Source organism: Schistocerca piceifrons, chromosome X (assembly GCF_021461385.2).
Source record: "Schistocerca piceifrons isolate TAMUIC-IGC-003096 chromosome X, iqSchPice1.1, whole genome shotgun sequence".
In the NCBI taxonomy this organism is placed as follows: domain Eukaryota; kingdom Metazoa; phylum Arthropoda; class Insecta; order Orthoptera; family Acrididae; genus Schistocerca; species Schistocerca piceifrons.
Window position 1 is genome coordinate 830,502,390 of NC_060149.1, and position 23,573 is coordinate 830,525,962.

The window sequence follows — 23,573 nt, forward strand, 5'->3', positions numbered from 1 at the left end:
ATGACTCAAACTGACAATTGTGTGGAAAAGCGAATGACATGGCTCAGCATTGCCATGAACAGTGTTGTATGACATGTCATACAATAGGGCTGTAGGGGTTGCCCACTGCTGGGCTGGTAACCCAAACTGTTTTCTTAGGATACTGACTGAGGACAAGTCTGGCGTCGTTTGATGCAATAAATCAGTATTCTTTTTAACTCAGAATACAAGTTGTTGCGTTGTCTCCCACTATGGCGGTTGGCTATGTAATTTGCAGACAAATCTTCTGTATCCAGCAGCGGACTCAGGGTTGCCAAGGACGCTACATCAGCTCTGAATGGAAGTTGATGACAGCCTTAGTAGTAAGGCACTGCATATGCGGTGCCATATTACAGCTAAAACAACTGCGAATGTCATATTTCAGTGACATCAGCATCAGCACTTCCTTATCTCCAAGGCTATACCAGGAACCATGTGCCATATTTCACTGACAGCAGCAAAAGCATACATCCACGAGCACCTGTAGTCCCCTGTACTCTGCATTCCAGCAATTTACATGAAACACTCCTCGCACCATGTCCCACATGCCACAACGCCCATGTGCCTTGAGCCGAGTACTTCCGCGCCCGTGAGGTCACAATACTATAACTGATATGTAGGAAGTGTATAGTTTATGTATGAAGTGTTTAGTTCAAAATGCCTCTCCACCAAAGAAGGGTGAAAGTCGGTCATTCATATATGAAGCTGCTAAGCATTCAATTTTCTACATTAAATTAATTCATTCTTGTCCACAAAATGATGTGATGGTAGCGCTAAGGATGAAGCTATTCAAGAAACTTGTTGTTGCTGTGGTAGTCTAAAAATTGTAATGAGAATATTGGTGGCAGTTATGTAAAGACAGCATGAATAAGTGTGTACTGTTGCTGACAGCAATCAGTGTGGCACCTCTGGATCTGAGGTGCTCTGAAACCATGCAGCCAAAATGTCCCAACCACACGAGCATAGGGATAAGTCAGATAATAATAATCGTTGTAGAGGTCCCAAAAGTATATTTACAGCCATCGGTAAATAGTTCACCCTTTTATGAGAGAACTGATAAAGGTAACGATTTCAAGACATACATCCATATGCTCATATGTGAGGCGGTATAAGTATTAACGCCGATATGTTTTCCATGCAGGCGAGGTAACGTCTTTGCAGCAGCAGTCCACTGACAGGCACACAATGCTGTTCAACAAAACCTACTGTTGGAACACCAGTGGGTGTAACCATCTCAGTGTCGGTATGACATCGAACAGAGAGTTCTATCCGATGGTAATATTTGAAAATCCTCGATTCAGTGACTTCGAAATAATATTATACATGCATGAACGGCATCGTATGCTATTTGTCAGCGCAGGTCTCTGAAGGTTTTCCAGACACGATTACTCTCTATAGGTGATACTGGATAAAGATACGATTTCCATAGGGATTTCTCTGGTACAGCTAAAATGTTTAACAGCTGATTGGGTACACATTTAAATAAGCAGACTTTTAGGAGTTAAATGAATGCCAGCTATACAGTACAGCATGAGCTAAAGTGTTGACAATGGTGCCGGAGGTATGTATCGGGCGCTATGAGACATTGTGGAGTAACCTGCTGCAGTTAGTTTTCCAGACTCTCTGCACTGTGAAGAAACCATGGCTCAACTCTAGAATGAATACTCATTGTCAACAGAGACGGAAGTGAATAATTCAACGTTACCAGATGAGGCCACAGAATTGCAGTTTTCCTTAAGTATGTGTGTATACACAGCCACACTTAAGAGTTTACAAAACCTTCTGCATTCCAATGTAAACGAACAGTTAGCACCACGAACAAGTCGACGAAACAACCTCCTCACATGGGCCTTGTAGTAAGCGACTTGTTCTGCAGTTATGATGCCAGAATTGAGAACAACAATATGAATTAAACATTACTTCCCCATATTACACGTGCATTGTTGTTGGGCCTTCAGGTTATGGAACAACTAATCTTTATCTCACTGTTAACACACACTGAGGGAGTTTCCCTCAAGTATGTGTATATTTCTCCAAAAATTCTGTTTACGCCAAAATATTAATTATTACAGGAGATGGTGTCCAGGATTGAGGGAGTAAAGTACCAAACGATCAGCGAAAGCACTAATGTTCCTGTTCCATCACCTGAAAAACTATAGCCAAAGAGCTTATTCATAATTGATGACGTCCCAGTGGAAAATCAGGATGACATTCGCAGACATTTCTGCTTTAGTTGTCCAGACTTACTCAAGGATCCCGGAGGAGTTGGTCCAGGATAATGCAAATCAAAAAATAAGAACTGTAGGCGTTTAAGAAATTCTATTTGATCTGAAATAATAGGTTCAAAGTGTATGTGGAAAAACAACATTAAAGATTGACAATTACATTCTAGCTCCAGGATGCTTAAATTAGAATAAGGTAACTCACTTGTATATTTATTCAAAAGTTTAGATGGGCCGGAAAATCCAAAATTTAATAAAAAGGGTAAAAAAGTTGAAGATAAAAATAAGGAGAATAATAATGTAATTATACCACTGGATCAATGCCAAGATGATTCAATTGTAGTATTAGATGATTTCAATAGAAAATCGGGGCTTATTTATAAAATATTTTTAATAGAGGTAGAAGGAACAGACTGTTTTCATTTATCTCAGACATATTCTAAAATACCTAAAGAATTAGTCAGAGAAAATGTAAATTTAGTTAATATTTTCAGAGATGATGAAACAAACTGAAATTATATCTGCCATCAGTTTGCCTGTGGCGATTTAAAATTTATGATTTTAAATAAATGTGTAGTAAATATTGGAATGATCAGTTTTGATTTTTTATGACGGATGTTAATAGGAAATTTATTCAAGGGAAATGCAAATGTTACATAAAACATTTCCTAAACTAATGTTTCTTTATCGTTATTAAATGGGCACTTTTAAACATGATACTGTTTATCTTCTAGACCACGATGATAGTATTTTACTTGAACATGTAAATGAATTTAAAGAAGCTCTTGATTATATAATAGAAAATGAAAAATTTGAAAAAAATGGTTGAAATGGCTCTGAGCACTATGCGACTTAACTGCTGAGGTCATCAGTCGCCTAGAACTTAGAACTAATTGAACCTAAATAACCTAAGGACATCACACACATCCATGCCCGAGGCAGGATTCGGACCTGCGACCGTAGCGGTCGCTCGGTTCCAGACTGCAGCGCCTAGAACCGCACGGCCACTCTGGCCAGCCGAAAAAATTGGTCAAAATTATACTAATTTTTTATGGGCAATTAAAGAAACTAAATGTGGGCCCGATACTTGTGGTTGTAATTTTTTTATAAGTGTAAAAGGAGAATGTATTGTCTAAGTGTTTCTCATAAATTCATACATAAATGTTAAATATTAAAAATTAAGTTTCATTATTGTGTTTTCACCTTTAGTAAATGCTTTCCAAATATGTCCCAGAGGCTGTTAAATGGATAAAGGGCATAGAAAAAGTAACTGAAGAATTGAAAGAAGGGTTCTAATTTTGGAAAAAACAACCAACAACACATCAGCTTGTTATTAATGCAATTGAAAAAGTATAACAACGAATCAAAGGTTTGGTTGATAATATATTGAAAGCTACTGAAGCGAACAGAGCTGTTGGAAAACAAATGGCTGCTTACCATCATCAAAAAGATTTACCAGGAAATGAAATTGAGAAGTATGATTTGTTTGATGACCATCCAGCTTTGTATGACTATACATTAAGTGAATCAGAAATACAAGATGCATTAAGGAAGTATGTAGAAGAGATTTAAGATAGAAAACAGGTCGCTCAAGCTGAAGGTGAAAGTGGAAAGATATATATAAGTGAAAGAATATTAACACTTATTAATTGCAGTGAACATAAAGTCTTAGGACTGAAATCTGTTAATATGCTTAAATATATTGGTGATATACCATCAAAAATTGAGGGATATAAATTAACTACTGGTGGAAAAGAATATGAAGGTACAGGACAATTAATGAATCGGTTAACCAAAAAACAGGTTACTATGGATCCAGAATGAGATTTTCACTCTGCAGCGGAGTGTGCGCTGATGTGAAACTTCCTGGAAGATTAAAACTGTGTACCAGACCGAGATTCGAACTCGGGACCTTTGCCTTTCGCGGGCAAGTGCTCTACCAACTACCCAAGCACGACTCACGCCCCGTCCTCACAGCTGTACTTCCGCCAGTACCTCGCCTCCTACCTTCCAAACTTTACAGAAGCTCTTCTGCAAACCTTGCAGAACTAGTACTCCTGAAAGAAAGGATACACAAATATATTATTGAATTCAGGATAAAATAAGATGAAGCAAAGGCACAAAATGTAAAAGATTGATAAAAGAAATTGCTGAAGATTATTCTCAAAATGAAGACAACCTCTTACAAGTACAGGTTTCTCAGATGCACAAAAATGAAGACTTAATAAAAAAATAATGAAAAACCAACCATATATACATGGGTGAATATTGTTACAGATTTAATCAACAGATTATCAATTTTCCATGGAGACGATTAAGCTGGAAATGAAAATTATCACAGTGAAAAAGCTGGAATAGCACTGATGTTAACAAATGAATTTAATGATTTTATAATCAACAATCCAAATTCCATATTTGATTAGATTTTTGAGTAACTTACCACACAGAGTGGGAAACCTATTAAATGATTAAACTGGACTTTAAGTAATTTGTTATTGCCAAAGGTGCATCTCCAAGGATATTCATACTGTGGACCATTCATTAAACTAGATCAATGACTAGCACTGATAAGGGTATAGGTTCCTTGGATAAAACCTGCAGAAAGTATGATATTGCATATAGCGATAATAATGACTTGAGTAAAAGCAAATAAACAACTTCATTTAGCTGCAAAATAAAGAATGCATGTTTCTGATGCTTTATTTGGAGAAAAATAAGCTACAGGTGTAGTTAGAAAAATAATGTATGGAAGAGAAAGTTGGGAAAGGGTAGTAACCTTGCGTCAGCTGAAGCAACTTTAGATGGCTCTTGATGTAATGGTTTGTGAGTATAAAAAATATTAATCCTTATCAACATTTTTATCTCCATAAATGAATAACTTCAGCCTTATGAAACTTCCTAGCAGATTAAAACTGTGTGCCCGACCGAGACTCGAACTCGGGACCTTTCCATTTCGCGGGCAAGTGCTCTACCATCTGAGCTACCGAAGCACGACTCGCGCCCGGTCCTCACAGCTTTACTTCTGCCAGTATCTCGTCTCCTACCTTCCAAACCTTACAGAAGCTCTCCTGCGAACCTTGCAGAACTAGCACTCCTGAAAGAAAGGATACTGCGGAGACATGGCTTAGCCACAGCCTGGGGGATGTTTCCAGAATGAAATTTTCACTGTGCAGCGGACTGTGCGCTGATATGAAACTTCCTAGCAGATTAAAACTGTGTGCCCGACCGAGACTCGAACTCGGGACCTTTGCCTTTCGCGGGCAAGTGCTCTACCATCTGAGCCACCGAAGCACGACCCACGCCCGGTCCTCATAGCTTTACTTCTGCCAGTATCTCGTCTCCTACCTTCCAAACTTTACAGAAGCTCTCCTGCGAACCTTGCAGAACTAGCACTCCGGAAAGAAAGGATACTGCGGAGACATGGCTTAGCCACAGCCTGGGAGATGTTTCCAGAATGAAATTTTCACTGTGCAGCGGAGTGTGCGCTGATATGAAACTTCTTAGCAGATTAAAACTGTGTGCCCGACCGAGACTCGAACTCGGGACCTTTGCCTTTCGCGGACAAGTGCTCTACCATCTGAGCTACCGAAGCACGACTGACGCCCGGTCCTCACAGCTTTACTTCTGCCAGTATCTCGTCTCCTACCTTCCAAACTTTACAGAAGCTCTCCTGCGAACCTTGCAGAACTAGCACTCCTGAAAGAAAGGATACTGCGGAGACATGGCTTAGCCACAGCCTGGGGGATGTTTCCAGAATGAAATTTTCACTGTGCAGCGGAGTGCGCGATGATATGAAACTTCCTAGCAGATTAAAACTGTGTGCCCGACCGACGAGATACTGGCAGAAGTAAAGCTGTGAGGACCGGGCGTGAGTCGTGCTTCGGTAGCTCAGATGGTAGAGCACTTGCCCGCGAAAGGCAAAGAAAGGTCCTGAGTTCGAGTCTCGGTCGGGCACACAGTTTTAATCTGCTAGGAAGTTTCATATCAGTGCACACTCCGCTGCACTGTGAAAATTTCTTTCTGGAAACATCCCCCATGCTGTGGCTAAGCCATGTCCCCGCAGTATCCTTTCTTTCAGGAGTGCTAGTTCTGCAAGGTTCGCAGGAGAGCTTCTGTAAAGTTTGGAAGGTAGGAGACGAGATACTGGCGGAAGAAAAGCTGTGAGGACCGGGCGTGAGTCGTGCTTCGGTAGCTCAGATGGTAGAGCACTTGCCCGCGAAAGGCAAAGGTCCCGAGTTCGAGTCTCGGTCGGGCACACAGTTTTAATCTGCTACGAAGTTTCATATCAGCGCACACTCCGCTGCAGAGTGAAAATTTCATTCTGGGAACTTCAGCCTTGATTATACTTTGGTACCCAGTGTCGAAACTAAACCAAAATCAACTAAATTAAAATCAATAGTGAACAATTAAATAGAAACGGCTAATTTTAAATGATGTAGAAAATGAAAAGACATAAAAATTGGTGGCAATTTACTCATAACACTAGGTACACCTGTTGTAAAAAAACTATTGAATATCTAACAAAAAGGAATGAGGATTCAGGACCAATAAAACATGAAGGAGAATTTATTCCTTTATTATTGCCAACATTACCACATCTTGCTACTATTGATTCACTTGCTGGTGGAGCAGCTGCTGTCACAACAGCAGTAATGGGAAAAAATAGCGATAAAGAAGTAGAAGAATGAAAAAGTCGTAATTTAACAGTTGAGAAGACAGCTGGCGCTGGAATAAAAAAATTGGTTCAAATGGTTCAAATGGCTCTGAGCACTATGGGATTTAGCTTCTGAGGTCATCAGTCACCTAGAACTTAGAACTACTTAAACCTAACTAACCTAAGGACATCACACACACCCATACCCGAGGCAGGATTCGAACCAACGACCGTAACGGTCTCCTCCCCCAAATGAAACCCAACACATTTTTTCATTCTCTTTCTGCACATTTTACACGTAAGGGAAACAATAGTTTTTCATTTTTATGTCTTCACTCGTACAGGTAAAGTAGGATGATACAATCCTCTTTACATTTTAAAAACCCTTACAACTTTTTAGAATAACGTCTTGGCTCACGTATTTTTGTAGGATGACCTATAGGATAATAATCATAATATTGTGCAATTGGAGAGAGACTAAAAACATCATATATCTTATTTTAGTGTTAACACCTTTTACTGTAACACTTAATGTTACTGTATTTGTACGACTAGTATAAACAGCGTCTGTTTGATTCAATGGTTCGGTAGCTTCAGGTAACTGTTTCATTTTCTTAAGTTTTTTATACACTGTTGAGTTGATCCAATTACATTCCCGCATCTCTACTAAACTATATACTGGACTTCGTATTTCTGTACTTCCTGTTAATGTCTTTGGATGTAAATCATCAACTAACGCACGAGTTTTGGTGTTATACGTTTCAGTTTCGAAAACTTTTTTACTACAATGCCAGAAACAGCTGTAATATTGATAAATAGTATTTGTTTGCTTATAAAAACCATCTCATTTTGCTCCAGTTGTGTTCACTTCACTAGCGCATTTAAAATTATTATTGTTTAAACTATTTAACCAAGCTTTAGATTATTTACTATAAATTTCCTTTTTTCTCTATACAGTACGGAAATTCTTTTGTTAGGTAAGAACTTACATCAGTATGTAGCACACAGATTCCAGAAGTTGTTAAATGACAAAATGAATCTGTATCAGCTATTTGTAGGAATTTTATTCCTATGTAATTCTGATTTTCTCATGTATTGATTAAATGTTGGAAGGACCCTTTCTTTGATTGTCTAAAATTTAATGTTCCTGCATATTTACTAATTTTACCTTGTCTAAAATTGCTGCTGTCTATAATTTTTACACCTAAATGTTTTATATCCAATAACATTACTCTATTTCCTGTGTTAACAGTATATTGCTTTATTGTATTTTCAGAAGGCACTGATGTCCAAGCAGTTTCGTCGCTTTCCCCCGTTCTAAAGAAACCAACGAACCAGCCTTTATTGTATTTTCAACACAGTACTTCAGAATCAGTTGTGAATCATAAACTTTATCATAATGAGCTATAAATGTATAAACATTATGTTTATTACATATCATTGACCTACAGAATTGTGACCACATGATTAGAGGCGCAATGTCACTGACTGTGCAGCCTCTCCCACTGAAGATTCGAGTCCTCCCTCGGGTGTGTGTGTGTGTGTGTGTGTGTGTGTGTGTGTGTGTGTGTGTATGTGTGTGTGTTGTTCTTCGCATTAGTTAGTTTAAGTTAGTTTAAGCAATGTGTAAGCTTAGGGACCAATGACCTCAGCAATTTGGTCCTTTAGGAATTCACACATTTGGATATTTTTGAACCTACAGAATTCATCATTTACTTTACATTTATAATCAGTATACCATTATAATTTTGAACTCTTATGAGACTTGGAATATGTATTCCTCTTTCTTGTTGAGCGTCATAATCAGACCAAATTTATTTTTCTGTATGTGTACAAGGAATTCTCTTTGGGAATTCTTTTTTACAACACCAAAACTGTTTTGCTGTAACTATATCACTGCATTTCGAACATTAAAAAACAAAATACCTTTTATATTCTCCATTAGCACAACAACCGTTTTTACTACATTTTTGGCAACCATCCACTACATATTCTTCAACAAATTTTCTTTCATATACACAACAATTTCGTGTTTTGTATTGCATGTAGCATTTATGATGTTAATTTCTACTTCTAGATCTCAGTTTCTACGTATTTCCATCGTGCCCCGCAGCCACTTGTGCAGTTTCAACGTCCTAACGCTAACCGTTCATAAATTACGATGATTTTATTTTATATATTTCAATAATTGTCACCCTCTAGGTGCGTAAGTGAACCTAACCATAAAAGTAATCTCAGGAAAAGGCCTAAATTTTCCCTCCATGTCATGTCCTGAGCTTATTTTTATAGTGCAGAATCTGTAGTTAAATGTAACAATAAGGTACGAGCAGAAGTTTTTTGACTTATTCCCCATGTAAGAAATGTGTCACATGCATCTGTGTCTGAGAATTAACGATTAAAAACTTTTAGTTTTATTGTGTAAACTTCATTGCCCGCTAATCTTACTAATAATCAAATATTTTGTCAAATAGTGTCCTTTGACCCAATCTTTGATGTGGATGAGTAAATTAATAGTCATGAATAATTGAACCAGTTTAAAAAATCACCTATCCTTCCATCATTTGTTTGATTACGACAGATAGTGCTCTTTCAATGGCACAGTTTCATCTGCTGCTGATAATAGTGACATCACCATTGTCCTTCTTGTCGCTTTCAGTTAGCAGTGTCTCTCACATTACGCAGCTATTTTCAGTCGTGCCTTGTCCATCTCCTACCCGCTTCCTGTGTTGCTGGGGCACGATCATCCTTCCGGGAGTTCAGCTTAAGCCTGGGAATACCAACGCATGTTCCGTAACGCATCCTTCCCGGAGGGTGGTGGTGGGGTGGAGTGTAGACTATGTCCAAGTAAAAGAATTAAATATAACGAACTTCATGAATTGTTGTTAACGTCTGGTAACAACGATCTTTTTAAATATCTTTTACCACAGTCTTAGCAGTATTAACAAATTTTCCTTAACCTGTACACAGAAGAGGTGTGCTTTATGACTACTACGAACTAATTTTATAAATACAGATTTCATTACCTCTTCACTGAGTTTTGTTCACAACACACTTTTGAAAGATATATAAATGTGTAAGAAGATTTGCGAATTTATAAATGTGACTATAACATTTCTTGCGAAGCGCCACATCTACTAATAAGGCATAAATTTTTGGTTACGTTTTACTTAAAAAGTCAAGACGATTATGGAATCTGCTATGAGGCATCATTAAAAAATAGAATAAGTGTTCTTTTAATTTAAAATATAAAGTACAATTTTGCTAACAATATTTTCAGAAGGTGGAAGTAAAGTTTACTTCCACTTTTGTATTGCTAGGATTAAATTCATGACTTTTAGGCATTGCGCCCTTCTCGTTGCAGCGTTTTTCTGGCACTCTTCGCTTGGGGTTCTGCCGTCAGTAGTGAAATTCCGTTCATTATTCTTGTGCTTAAGTAGTAATTAGCTGGTTTGCTTATCAATGACTGCATATTTTCTAAGCCTTTTGTATGGGTCTTGCCCTTACCTTTTGTAGTTGCGTTTGTGGGGAAACTTCCTGGCACATTGGAGCTCTGTGCCGTACCGAAACTCGAACTCGGAGCCTTTGCCTTTTACGAGCAAGTGCTCTACCAAATGAGCCACCCAAGTACGACTCACGATTCGCCCTCACTACTCGTTTCTTCCAGAAGTGCTACTCCTCCAAGCTTCGCAGGAGAACTTCTTTGTAGTTTGAAAGGTAAAAGATACGGTACTGACCGATGTAAAGGTGTGTGGAGGTGTTCTGAGTCGTGCTTCAGTAGCTCAGCTAGTAGAGTACTTCCCACAAAAGGCTAAGTTCCCGAGCTCGAGTCTTGGTATGGCACACAGTTTTATCCTGTCAGGAAGTTTCATATCAGTGTATACTTAACTGCAAAGTGAAAATTTCATTAATGTTTACTATAGCTCATGGAATTCATTATTAATGACTCCTTAGAATTAATGGATAATACCTCTCCAACCGTAATCACATGTGTCTACACGATGTTGGTTATTACAGCTCCAGTTCCTTTTGAGAACAGATGTGCTAGTTAAATAAATCTGGGCTTAGATTTAGAGTAAGAAATTTATGATGTATTCATTCAACTCACGTCGTGTTATGTGGAATGTTTGTTATATGTTCAACAGGAGTATGCCAGGGTGGTCATACACAGCCTAGAAAGCTTGTAAGACTGTTGCTAGGTAGGTTGGGATGAAAAACGATTTTTAAGAAAAAATTATACGTTGTGTCGTTTCCGAGTTAATTAGCATTGAAATTAGCCGATCAGGCCGTTGCACGCGCAAATTCAGGAGGCCCGCCAGAGATGGCTTCACCAAACCTGTCCTCCGCTTCGTTTCCTAAAAGCTAACATGAGGCTGATACAAAAAGTTGACACGGGGCGGTAGTAAACACCGAACCCGAGTAAAGGCCGAGCAGCCTCGTGTGCTGTCATCATGGTATGAAAGCCACTGACGCTAATGGTATCTGGCAGGGCGCTAGATTTTTCACGTGCAGCGGCCTGGTTGGCTAACTTCATTGCCAGTTGACTTGGTGCAACATACCGAATTCCTTTCTTAAAAGTAATTTATCAGCGCAGCCTGCCCTCCGATACCCTTCCAAGCTTTTGAGACTGTTTCTGACCACCCCTGTATATCAGAATATTTCTGCATCAAGAAAAGGAAGTTTCTAATTTCCTATTTAGAAATGACAAAATCTAAGAACGTTTATGTATATTACAATATTCTGAAATAGTTGTGAAATTTCTTTCTGAATAGAGGTTTTTTGAGCTGTACCATGATATATTCCAACATCGTAGACCAACCAAATTTGTGTTACCCCTAAGAATAGCTACCTCTTTCCAACATAAAAGCAAACAGATGCAACAAAACTCTCCTATAGCCTTTAAGCTTCCGATCTGGGCAACCTGCCTTCTGAAGAAGCATGTGGCACCATGTTGTAATCATCGTAAGCCACCAATTTTAGTGAAAGGGCGAAGGGTGGAAGTATTTAGACGATAGTCAGCCGGTCTGTAAATACTTAGGACTTTCTCAAAATGTTATTTCAGGCTTCATTTACCACTGAATTTTTTCAGTACTCTCTCAGTATAAGTGCTCCACTGTGTATATGTTAAGTCTGCCTGTCTTTCAAGACACAAGCAGTTCACACCCTTAAAAGCCGTTGACAAGAAACACCTCCAGAGCTCTTCCGAATGTGCTACAACCTTCACCCCACCGAGTTAACCAATAGGAAACGTGGGAGGCGAATCATGTTTATTCTTGCTGGAAGGTTTTGGAGGGCAATGAGCAGTTCCTTCGGCCCCTCCTTCATACCTGTCATAGAGGGCAGATGCTCTTCTGATTGAGTCTTCAGACACAGCAGTCACCCTCATGACGTCCGCCTCTGTTTCTGCTCGTCTGCATTAACCAACAGCCTCACAAATGATACCCACTACCTCTCTTATTTCATAATCTGTTCATTTCTTTTCTCAAGCTCCTACACTGGAAGGCGACCACTTCTTCCACTCCCACTACTGTTCGTTTTCGTAAACTAAGGATACATGTCAAGATATCTTTAATTAATTCATTTTTTTTAGCCACCTACCTTCCAAAGTTCTCTACCATACTCGACATTCTGCCCAAACCACCGTAGTCCGAACGTGCTACATACGAGTACAGCGACGCCAAACGAGTATGTGTTAATAGGGGTAGGTGGTAGTGTCGGTAACGTAAGTTTTTATATTATCGTATTTTCTGAATGTTATTTTGAAACAATCCTTACAGTAAATAGTAGTATGATACGGTACTTAATAAAATGTCTGGCAAAAAAAGTGTCACATCCAGAAAGGGAGGAGAAAATTAAATGAAAACCCACAGCTTGAAAGGGTATGTTGTGTTCCTTCAATTATTACAACACAGAGTCAAGGGTACAATGAACTTGGCAGTATGAACCGATTTATCACTATGACGCTCTACTCCTTCTGGCCTTAAAGCATGCTCTGATTTGATTGCAAAGGGACCGTAATATCATTTCATTCTCTGCTGAGGCACGTTTCCCCACGACGTTTATAAGTAATCATCGATAACATGGTTAATAGGACTGGGGCAAAGTTAGCGTGTGATCCGGTCCCTCACATATCGTATCGGGAAGGATATGGGGATCTTCCTCTCCACAGGAGTGCCTCAAAATCACCCACACAGTTTCATAGGCCTCGTGTAGTTTGTTGACGATAATTTCCCCTGAAACATGGCACCAACATCCTGTCACATTGAAGCTAAAATACGAGGACGCAAGATGTCGATGATGTAATCTTGTGCCATCGGTGTTCCCTCAATCAACGCTAATCACGACCTCCAATGGCTCCCCATATCATGATACCAGGAGCAACACCGTTGGCCCTCTACAAAACATTGGAGTAATGGACCCTTTCCCGATGTGCCGCCATACTCGTCGACGATTGTCATCTGTGGGTGTGCAGAAGCGCGATTCGTTGCTGAACACAGTGTCACGCCATTTATCAACAGTCAATGATTCATGGTCATGGCACCACTGCAAACGAAACCATATGTGCTGCGGAGTAAATGCCAGCCTACGCCTGGGATGGTAAATCCCTAGTCTGGCTGCTGCTAGACCATGGTCAATGGTGTTGGATGACACAGAGTGTTAGAGGGGTCCATTACTTGTTCTTGGATGGCAAGTACAGAGATGGAGGGGTTACGATGGGTTCGGTGGACACTGTGAAAATCCCTCGTTGTAATAATTAGATTTTGTTCACGGATTTTGTTTACTGTAACCAAGACGTCGAGCACGTGTGGCCTCGTGTTCCCATTCAGTCCAACATCGGGCCACTGCCACATACGAATGCCTCACAAAACTAAATACTGCAAGATTGGACCAACTGGTCAAATGGAGGCCCACAATGATTCCACTCTCAAACACTGTGTGGTGTTAATAACTATGCCTCACAAGAGTACAGGGTATTTCTGTAGCCTATACAGTGGTCAATCAACACCTGACCCTATTCACGCCTCTTATATACCCAACTAAGACTTATAATAACATTAAACACGATCAACATTAACCCACTCTTTTGTCCGTTCTCCCTGTCATTGAGGATTTCGCCACTAATCGCTTATATAACTGGCACACGTAATTTCTTCCAGGTGCTTCATTTATTTTGTCAAGCAGCGTGGAATTATGAAATCCGATGCGATAAGAATGTGACTTTATTGGTTTATTTGTATTTTTCAACACTATTAGCACTTTCGTCCTTTGAATGTTTGGGAGTTGTATTGTAAAAGAAATCATAAGTAAAACAGACTTTTTTTCTTCCAGAAATGTTTTAATCTGATCGTGCAATATTATAAACCTTGTCTTGTCCATCAGCTCACCTGTTTCTTTAAAGAATTTATGAACTTGTTTCTCCCTAAAAACTGCTGCTCCCTGCAAAGGTCGCGGATGCAGCTGTCCTCAACCTTAATTCTTCTTGTCGTTTCATAAAACCATAGAAAAAGACTTTAACAGATTTAATCTTTGTCTCACTGTACCGATGTTTTATTTTCATACGCAGTGCATATTTTTTACAGTAAATTTAAGAACGTGGCTTTTCGCAGAGGCGTATGCTGGCTGTCTAAAGTTTTAGTATGTTTGTACTGTTTCTTGCTCGACACTATATCTTTCTCATTAAAACATACCTCTTTTTGTTTCGCTGTAAAATTTTAATTTCTTTAACTAAAGTACCCCTCGGAACTCAAAATTTCTAAGTCTTTTCCGTGATTGATATTTTAAGAAGTCTGACTTTATCTACCGCATCCTTTGTTTTAGTTCCATCCAAATTATATTTTGAATTCTCCATCTTTGCACTGTTAAAGTAAGTATTAAAGTTTCTATGGTCTCCGTTTTGTCCGGTTCAACCGGAAATTGCTTTGTCCGATACAACCATATTGTCTCGCTGTGGTAATTTAACACCCTCATTGCTTTTACAGTGGTTAGATATCGTTACAGCCTACAAAAAATAGAATAATATCGGTTGCATATGTAGACAGACTGAAAATGTAATATTAGTTAATAGCACACAAAACACAACACCGCAAAGCTAAGTTTGTGCACAAGGAAAATAAGTGAGATCAAATAACTTGTTGCCAATCCGAAAAGCATTGTTATTCCGTTGCAAAATTGGTTGAGTGGTGTTGCGCCTATATAACTTACGAAGGGTACCACGTCAGGTGCGGCCACTAGTGCTGCAGTTTATAAACAGTTCCTGTTCAATAACATCCAGTGCTCGAGATTTACCGACGTTCCCGTATTCGTCACAGTATAGGTATTTGTAGAAGCACAAGCCTACCATCATATAAATACACCGTAATTTTAAGTAGCACCGCAAATGATACCCACCTGCGAAGACTGCGAATGGCGACGGACTTGCGGACGCACATGGAGGGGCAGACGGTGACGCTGGGGAAGGGCAGACGGGACAGTGGGTATACCGTCGACTCCACAGAGGTCACGATGGGGCTGTCCGCGAACTTGCGCCACGCCTGCCAGCCCAGGGACACTGCGCCAGCTGCGCATGCGCACACGGCCAGCGCCCATACCAGCCTGCGCACACATCAGTAGAAACTCTGGTTTTTCATTAGAAAGCACGAAATTCTTATTTCTTTACTTACAAGGTTCAATATTAAATTACAACACAGGGAAACGAATATTTACTTATTGTAGGTACACGGTATGCTAGGAAAGGTATGTGACTAATTATTCTTCCGTGATTTGAGAGTCTGGAAATGAAGTCCCATACCGCTGGACAGAGCGTAGGGGAACGATGCAGGGGACACGCACCGCCGGTACTAGGCAAGGTCCTAGAAGAGATGGTTTGGCGTTGCCTTCCTCCGACCGTAATGAGGATGAATAATGATGATGAAGACGACACAACGACACCCACCCATCTCGGGGTTGATGAAAATCCCTGACCCCGTCGGGAATCGAACCCGGGACCCAGTGCTTGGGAAGCGAGAACACTGCCGCGAGACCACGACCTGCAGCCGATTTGAGGGTCTACAGGGTAGAAAATATCGTACACACAATGGCCACATCTTGCAACTACAATGGCTCTAACAAGGCTGGACATCCAATCGACCTGAGCTCTGATTTGCAGACAGTGGATCGTCACTGCAAGTAGTATGATAGTACCATATTTGGTGAATTTTTGTCTAATTTACGGCTAGATCCCTGATAAGATAACAACTTAATTAACTAATCTCTAATTCGTGCCTTAAGTAATAGCTCTTTCTGCCGGCCGCGGTGGCCAAGCGGTTCTAGGCGCGTCAGTCCGGAACCGGGCGACTGCTACGGTCGCAGGTTCGAATCCTGCCTTGGGCATGGATGTGTGTGATGTCCTTAGGTTAGTTAGGTTTAAGTAGTTCTAAGTTCTAGGGGACTGATGACCTCAAATGTTAAGTCCCGTAGTGCTCAGAGCCATTTGAACCATTTTTGAGCTCTTTCTGTCTACTCTGCTCTCATTCACTCCCTCCCCCCACCCTGGCCTAGCGTTTTTGTGTCCAATAGCGTTTGAGTATCTACACATCTCGTTCAATGGCCTCCTGAGCCCAGGAACTCGGTGTAGTAGCGTTTCATACAACTTATTGGGTGTGGCAGCACCAGCACTACTTGCGCCCAGTACTTCAAGTAGTAATAATGATGAAATGAATCCGGTGGCAGTGAGTAGCCAGGAAGAATAACAAGAAAACAGCATTTGAAATGAAGTACATACTCCTTCTTCTTTTGTTTGTGCCTTTACCCCGCAGTTGCGCAGGGTCAGCGTGGTTAGGATCGGATTTGGCAACGTTAATGTTAAGGGGTGGCTGGATTCTCTTCCTGCCGCCACTCCATACCCCTTGGGATGGAAATAGTGTACCTCAGCTGTCCCCATCTAGTGTAATACATGCAATAGTGGGAATGTGTTGAAATGTCTGCGAGTCGTATAACTGAGGCTGTCGTGGGGACCAGCCCAGTATTCACCTTGAGGGATGTGGAAAACCGCCTAAAAACCACATCCAGGCGGGCCAGCACAACGGCTCTCGTCGTTAATCCGCAGTCGCCAACAGTGGCAGCGGTAGCAGCAGCATTAGCAGCTGATCTCCCTGACCCGTTGGCGTTCGAGCAGCAGCAATAACAGCAACAGCAGCAATCTGCATATGAGCTCTCGTAACTCCAGGCGTTCGATCGACCACAGCCAGCAACACAGAAACTCCGATAGAGTGCTACTACTACCAGAGTGCTGTCACTGTTCTTCCCTGGTATGGACATTTTAACAGCAAGTAGTTCAGACCTTGTGCATGTCCAGATAGAGACATCGATGTCGTCATCCACACACAGAATGTGCAGCGAATTGGCACTAAAGTGAGCTACACGTGGGTGGAAACAGGTTATCTGAGTGGTACGATCGAGTTGTTGTTGTTGTTGTTGTGGTCTTCAGTCCTGAGCCTGGTTTGATGCAGCTCTCCATGCTACTCTATCCTGTGCAAGCTTCTTCATCTCCCAGTGCTTACTGCAACCTACATCCTACTGAATCTGCTTAGTGTATTCATCTCTTGGTCTCCCTCTACGATTTTTACCCTCCACGCCGACCTCCAATACTAAATTGGTGATGCCTTGATGCCTCAGAACATGTCCTACCAACCGATCCCTTCTTCTAGTCAAGTTGTGCCACAAACTTCTCTTCTCCCCAATCCTCTTCAACACCTCCTCATTAGTTATGTGATCTACCCATCTAATCTTCAGCATTCTTCTGTAGTACCACATTTCGAAAGCTTCTATTCTCTTCTTGTCTAAACTATTTATCGTCCATGTTTCACTTCCATACATGGCTACAAATTCTTTCAGAAACGACTTCCTGACACTTAAATCTATACTCGATGTTAACAAATTTCTCTTCTTCAGAAACGCTTTCCTTCCCATTTCCAGGCTACATTTTATATCCTCTCTACTTCGACCATCATCAGTTATTTTGCTCCCCAAATAGCAAAACTCCTTTACTACTTTAAGTGTCTCATTTCCTAATCTAATACCCTCAGCATCACCCGACTTAATTCGACTACATTCCATTATCCTCGTTTTGCTTTTGTTGATGTTCATCTTATATCCTCCTTTCAAGACACTATCCATTCCATTCAACTGCTCTTCCAAGTCCTTTGCTGTCTCTGACAGAATTACAATGTCATCGGCGAACCTCAAAGTTTTTATTTCTTCTCCATGTATTTTAATACCTACTCCGAATTTTTCTTTTGTTTCCTTCACTGCTTGCTCAATATACAGATTGAATAACATCGGGGAGAGCCTATAACCCTGTCTCACTCCCTTCCCAACCACTGCTTCCCTTTCATGCCCCTCGACACTTATAACTGCCATCTGGTTTCTATACAAATTGTAAATAGCCTTTCGCTCCCTGTATTTTACCCCTGCCACCTTCAGAATTTGAAAGAGAGTATTATAGTCAACATTGTCAAAAGCTTTCTCTAAGTCTACAAATGCTAGAAACGTAGGTTTGCCTTTCCTTAATCTATCTTCTAAGATAAGTCGTAGGGTCAGTATTGCCTCACGTGTTCCAACATTTCTACGGAATCCAAACTGATCTTCCCCGAGGTCGGCTTCTATCAGTTTTTCCATTCGTCTGTAAAGAATTTGCGTTAGTATTTTGCAGCCGTGACTTATTAAACTGATAGTTCTGTAATTTTCACATCTATTAACACCTGCTTTCCTTGGGATTGGAATTATTATATTCTTCTTGAAGTCTGAGGGTATTTCGCCTGTCTCATACATCTTGCTCACCAGATGGTAGAGTCTTGTCATGACTGGCTCTCCCAAGGCCGTCAGTAGTTCTAATGGAATGTTGTCTAGTCTCAGGGCCTTGTTTCGACTAGGGTCTTTCAGTGCTCTGTCAAACTCTACACGCAGTATCGTATCTCCCATGTCATCTTTATCTACAACCTCTTCCATTTCCATAATGTTGTCCTCAAGTACATTGCCCTTATATAGACCCTCTATATACTCCTTCCACCTTTCTACTTTCCCTTCTTTGCTTAGAACTTGTAATGTTGTTGCATTAATTTGTTCTGAAAGCGGTGCTGATAGACAATGAAAGCGGGTTAAAAGCTGTGAGCTATCTGAGAAAGCTAACCCTGCATCACTGCGCAACTGTTTCACCAGGTATCCAGTCTAGCTTACCAAAGTCCCAACCAAACTAACATTAATTATAATCTTTTAGTACTCATCTTACGATAACCGGTGATATATATATATATATATATATATATATATATATATATATATATAAAGACAATTTAAATAAAAAGAAATAAATCAGTTTATATTTGGACATTTATTTTAACATTGATCATTGTTTCGTTAAAATTTCAGCATATCAAACTTGATTCATAACTAAACTGGTGCTTTATTTATGATTGTGAAAATGTGAGTTTGTAATCTTACGGAACACATCAAATAGGGAGCCAAGATTGGGAGACTACATACAACACTGCATCCATAAAATAACACACGAAGAACGTTGAAACATATGCAAGAGGAAATTAACCACAACCAACCGATTCAATTTTCACCCAAAGAAGTTACCTTTGTAGCACAATCCTGTCCGTCATGAGATTACTACACACTGGTATACTAAATTCATACTAACTCTGTGTGAAATCTTCCCGAAAAGAATAGCTGAGGGCTACTTTGATGCTTATACCACACGCTTCACGTGGTCAACTTGGTTTACACAAAGAGTGTAACTCCACAATAATTTTGATAATGAAAATAAACTACATCGAAACGCAATTTACAAAAGAAAAACCTCGAATTGGTTACTATCGTCTTACTATTAACCTGATGGGTCAAACAATTGTATAAGCATGTGGTACTGGTCTCACAAAGTACACCCCACGTGGGTTGAACATAAAGGAAAGTTGCTATATTGAAAAATATTGTCAAGACGAGACGTTATAATCTCACGCACATTCGCATTTAAGATTGATGATCTTAGTTAGAGTTACTGATCAACACGTGGTTCCACTTTACTCACAAAGTAGTGACAAAGCAACTACCGGAAGATATTCTGAACTTCACACTCGAATTACAGTGCCTTGCAATTTAAGATAACATTAGATATTTTAGAGCAAAACCTAGAATAAAGGTGATTAAATTTTCAGTTAGGCTGAACTTAAGAAATCCATTGTCCTACGGACTTAGCAGACACGCGCTTAGCCAGAGATCTTACCACTTCAGATGCTCGCCGCGGACAGACTGCTGTGGTCCCTTCCTGAGGGTGCCTCCAGATACAAAACGGAAGTGACCAGAGAGGCAGCTTCCTATACCGACATGACAAGGGACGGACAGGACCATACTAAGAATAGAAACCTCTTTGCTTTTAGAAAGCGTAGCTACCTGTTCCGAAGTTGGTCCTACTGTTCTCTAGCAGACAGGCTTGTCTGCTACCATCAAGCATTCAACTAGAAATACATTTGCTCATTCATCCTTTCACACAGAAGTGAAGGGGGATGACAGTATCTTATCATATACAGCATATAAAAGAAAGCGGATGTAGGTTCCGTATGAGACTGTGTGACATGAATTACATATAAACTGTGTTTTAAAGTGTAGTAGTGTGACAGATCGTTCTTGAATATGTGTAAAAGTAACATGTTCCACTGCTCAGTCTCCTCCCAGATAGTCAGAAACTCCGCAGTAAATTTAGAAGTGGAATGTATGCCGTAAATGACAACAGTTTTAAAAAATTAACATGAAAGGAATCCAACAGAGACCTTTCAAACTGAGTTTCCATCTGAGCTCTTGTTATTCATACAAGTGGTTCTCTTTCCTCCAAGCGTCTCTTTAATTTTCCTGTATGCAGTAGCTATCTTACCCCTAGTGAGATAAGCCTCTACATCCTTACATTTGTCCTCTAGCCATCGCTGCCTAGCCATTTTGCACTTCCTGTCGATCTCATTTTTGAGACGTTTGTATTCCTTTTTGCCTGCTTCATTTACTGCGTTTTTATATTTTCTCCTTTCATCAATTAAATTCAATATTTCTTCTGTTACCCATGGATTTCTACTAGCCCTCGTCTTTTTATCTACTTGATCCTCTGCTGCCTTCACATTTCATCCCTCAGAGCTACCCATTCATCTTCTACTGTATTTATTTCCCCCATTCCTGTCAATTGTTCCCTTATGCTCTCCCTGAAACTCTGTACAACCTCTAGTTTAGTCAGTTTATCCCGCTACGGTCGCAGGTTCGAATCCTGCCTCGGGCATGGATGTTTGTGATGTCCTTAGGTTAGTTAGGTTTAACTAGTTCTAAGTTCTAGGGGACTAATGACCTCAGCAGTTGAGTCCCATAGTGCTCAGAGCCATTCATTCAGTTTATCCATGTCCCATCTCCTTAAATTCCCACCCTTTTGCAGTTTCTTCAGTTTTAATCTACAGTTCATAACCAATAGATTGTGGTCAGAGTCCACATCTGCCTCTGGAAATGTCTTACAATTTAAAACCTGGTTCCTAAATCTCTGTCTTACTACTATATCATTTATTTGATACCTTCTGGTATCTCCAGGCTGCTTCCATGTACACAACCTTCTTTTATGATTCTTGAGCCAAGTGTTAGATATGATTAAGTTATGTTCCGTGCAAAATTCTACCAGACGGCTTCCTCTTTCATTTTTTACCCCCAATCCATATTCACCTACTATGTTTCCTTCTCTCCTTCTTCCTACTCTCGAATTCCAGTCACCCATCACCCCCTCACGATCGAGTATATTGAAATAAAAATGGCTGATGAGTCTAGCCCACTGGTTACATCAATTAATGTCGGAATGTTAAATGGTGAAGCAACAGTAGTGATCATTTATGGAGAGGCAATGGTCAAGCCAAGAGCAGATGGTCCAGCTATATCATCAAATAATCAAGTTCAAGGCATTTATGTGTCAGACAAACTGTTGCTGGCAGCAATATGTTGCATCAATATTCCTTGGCTTTATTACATACCAGGTTAGCGCCTGCTGCTTCATTCACATTGAATGAATGCTCTGCACAGATTTTTTTGTTTCCTCTTAATTGAATTTTAAGGTTGTTCACAAACTGCAACACCTTGTAAACTTGGCACGCCAATTAGGTCCACAAAAGCAGAGTCTTTTTTCAGATTTTACTTCTGCCCAAAAAGCGATTTCAGCAGCTAAAGTCGGTGGTGTTTCTGAATCCTGCCATGTGGGTTCTTGTGGTGAAATTTCTACAGAAACTTCCATTCCATAACAAGTATTTCTTTAGAAGTCAAACATAAATTATCATACACTTAGCTTTAAATAAGTTTTAACATAACGAAATATTTTCATAAAATTTCTCATCCCGTATTTCACTCATTTCAGGGTTGGATTTCTAAAAACAATGAAAAGCTTATTTTGTCCTAACTAATTTTCTTAGATTTAGCTTCAAAGGATCTTTCACAGTGAAATATTTTCATAAAAATTCCCATCACGTATTTCACCCCTTTAGTGGCTGAATTTCAAAAAACACTGAATCATGTATTTCTTTTTATATCAAACAAAGAAGTCATATACCACTTCATAAAGCTTTAAAAATGCTTTATTAGTATATTAATAATGATTTATATTAAAAATTTCGCACACCATTTTTTTCCACATGGTGGTTGAATTTCCAAATTTCTGAAATACGCATTTCTTTATCTGTGACTGAGAACGAAATACCTGTATTTTTACATCTAGCATATAAATTACCTTGATAGTGACATTTTTCCAATATCCCCTCATCCTTTACGGCTGCCCCTTAGGGACGGATTTAGAGCAAACCTTTACTAAATGACACGTACAGTGTAAGAGCAACACATTCTCCAAATTTCTGGTTTGTATCCTTAGCGGCCTGGGCTGGCTGAAGATGAGTCAGTGAATTAACGAGACCATATTTCACTCCCTTAGACGTTTTGAATTTCCCAAATCACTGGAACATATATTTTTTTCCAACCTAGAAATAAATCGTCAGTATATATATATTTGTAACTTAGAAATACTTTATTAGGAATTCAATAAATAATTATTTATTTTCCAAAAAAGATACCACCTACTATTTTAGCTCCTTAGTTTTTGAATCTCCAAAAAATACTGAAGCTCATACCTTAATTTCCTATAGAGAATTCATATACCATTTTTTTTGGTTCCAGCTTCATAATTGCCTTAACAGCTAATTATTTTCAAAAAAATACCTTTCATCCTTTACTTCACCTAATTAGGGGTGGAATTTCGAACAATCCCTTACTAAACGCCTCTTACATTATAAGATCAACACTCCAAATTTCACGTTTCTCTCTTTAGCAGTTTGGCTGAGTGATGATGAGTCGATGAATCAATCAGCCCCTATTTAACCCACTTACATGTTCAATTTCCAAAATCACATGTTGTTTGTTATTTCTAATCGAGAAGTCATACGTCAATTTTCATAGATGGAATTTAGAAATGCTTATTAGCTCTTGAATAATGAATTGTTTTCAAAAAAATATCACCAACAATTTATCTCAATAGAGGATAAATTTTCAAAAATGCTGAAGCACAGACTTCTTTATTTCTGACCAAGAAACCAAATACCAATTTTCGTAGTGCTAACGTCAAAGTTGCATCAGTAGCAACATAC

General features: G+C 39.7%; 1 protein-coding gene across 1 annotated transcript in view; it reads right to left on the reverse strand.

Annotated features, from left to right (window-relative positions):
- LOC124722727 overlaps window positions 1-23,573 on the reverse strand; it is a 62,109-nt gene that overhangs the window by 13,895 nt on the left and 24,641 nt on the right. The window contains 2 exon segments of the mRNA XM_047247868.1: window positions 8,230-8,339; window positions 15,280-15,483. Of these exon segments, the coding sequence (XP_047103824.1) occupies window positions 8,230-8,339; window positions 15,280-15,483 (314 nt within the window).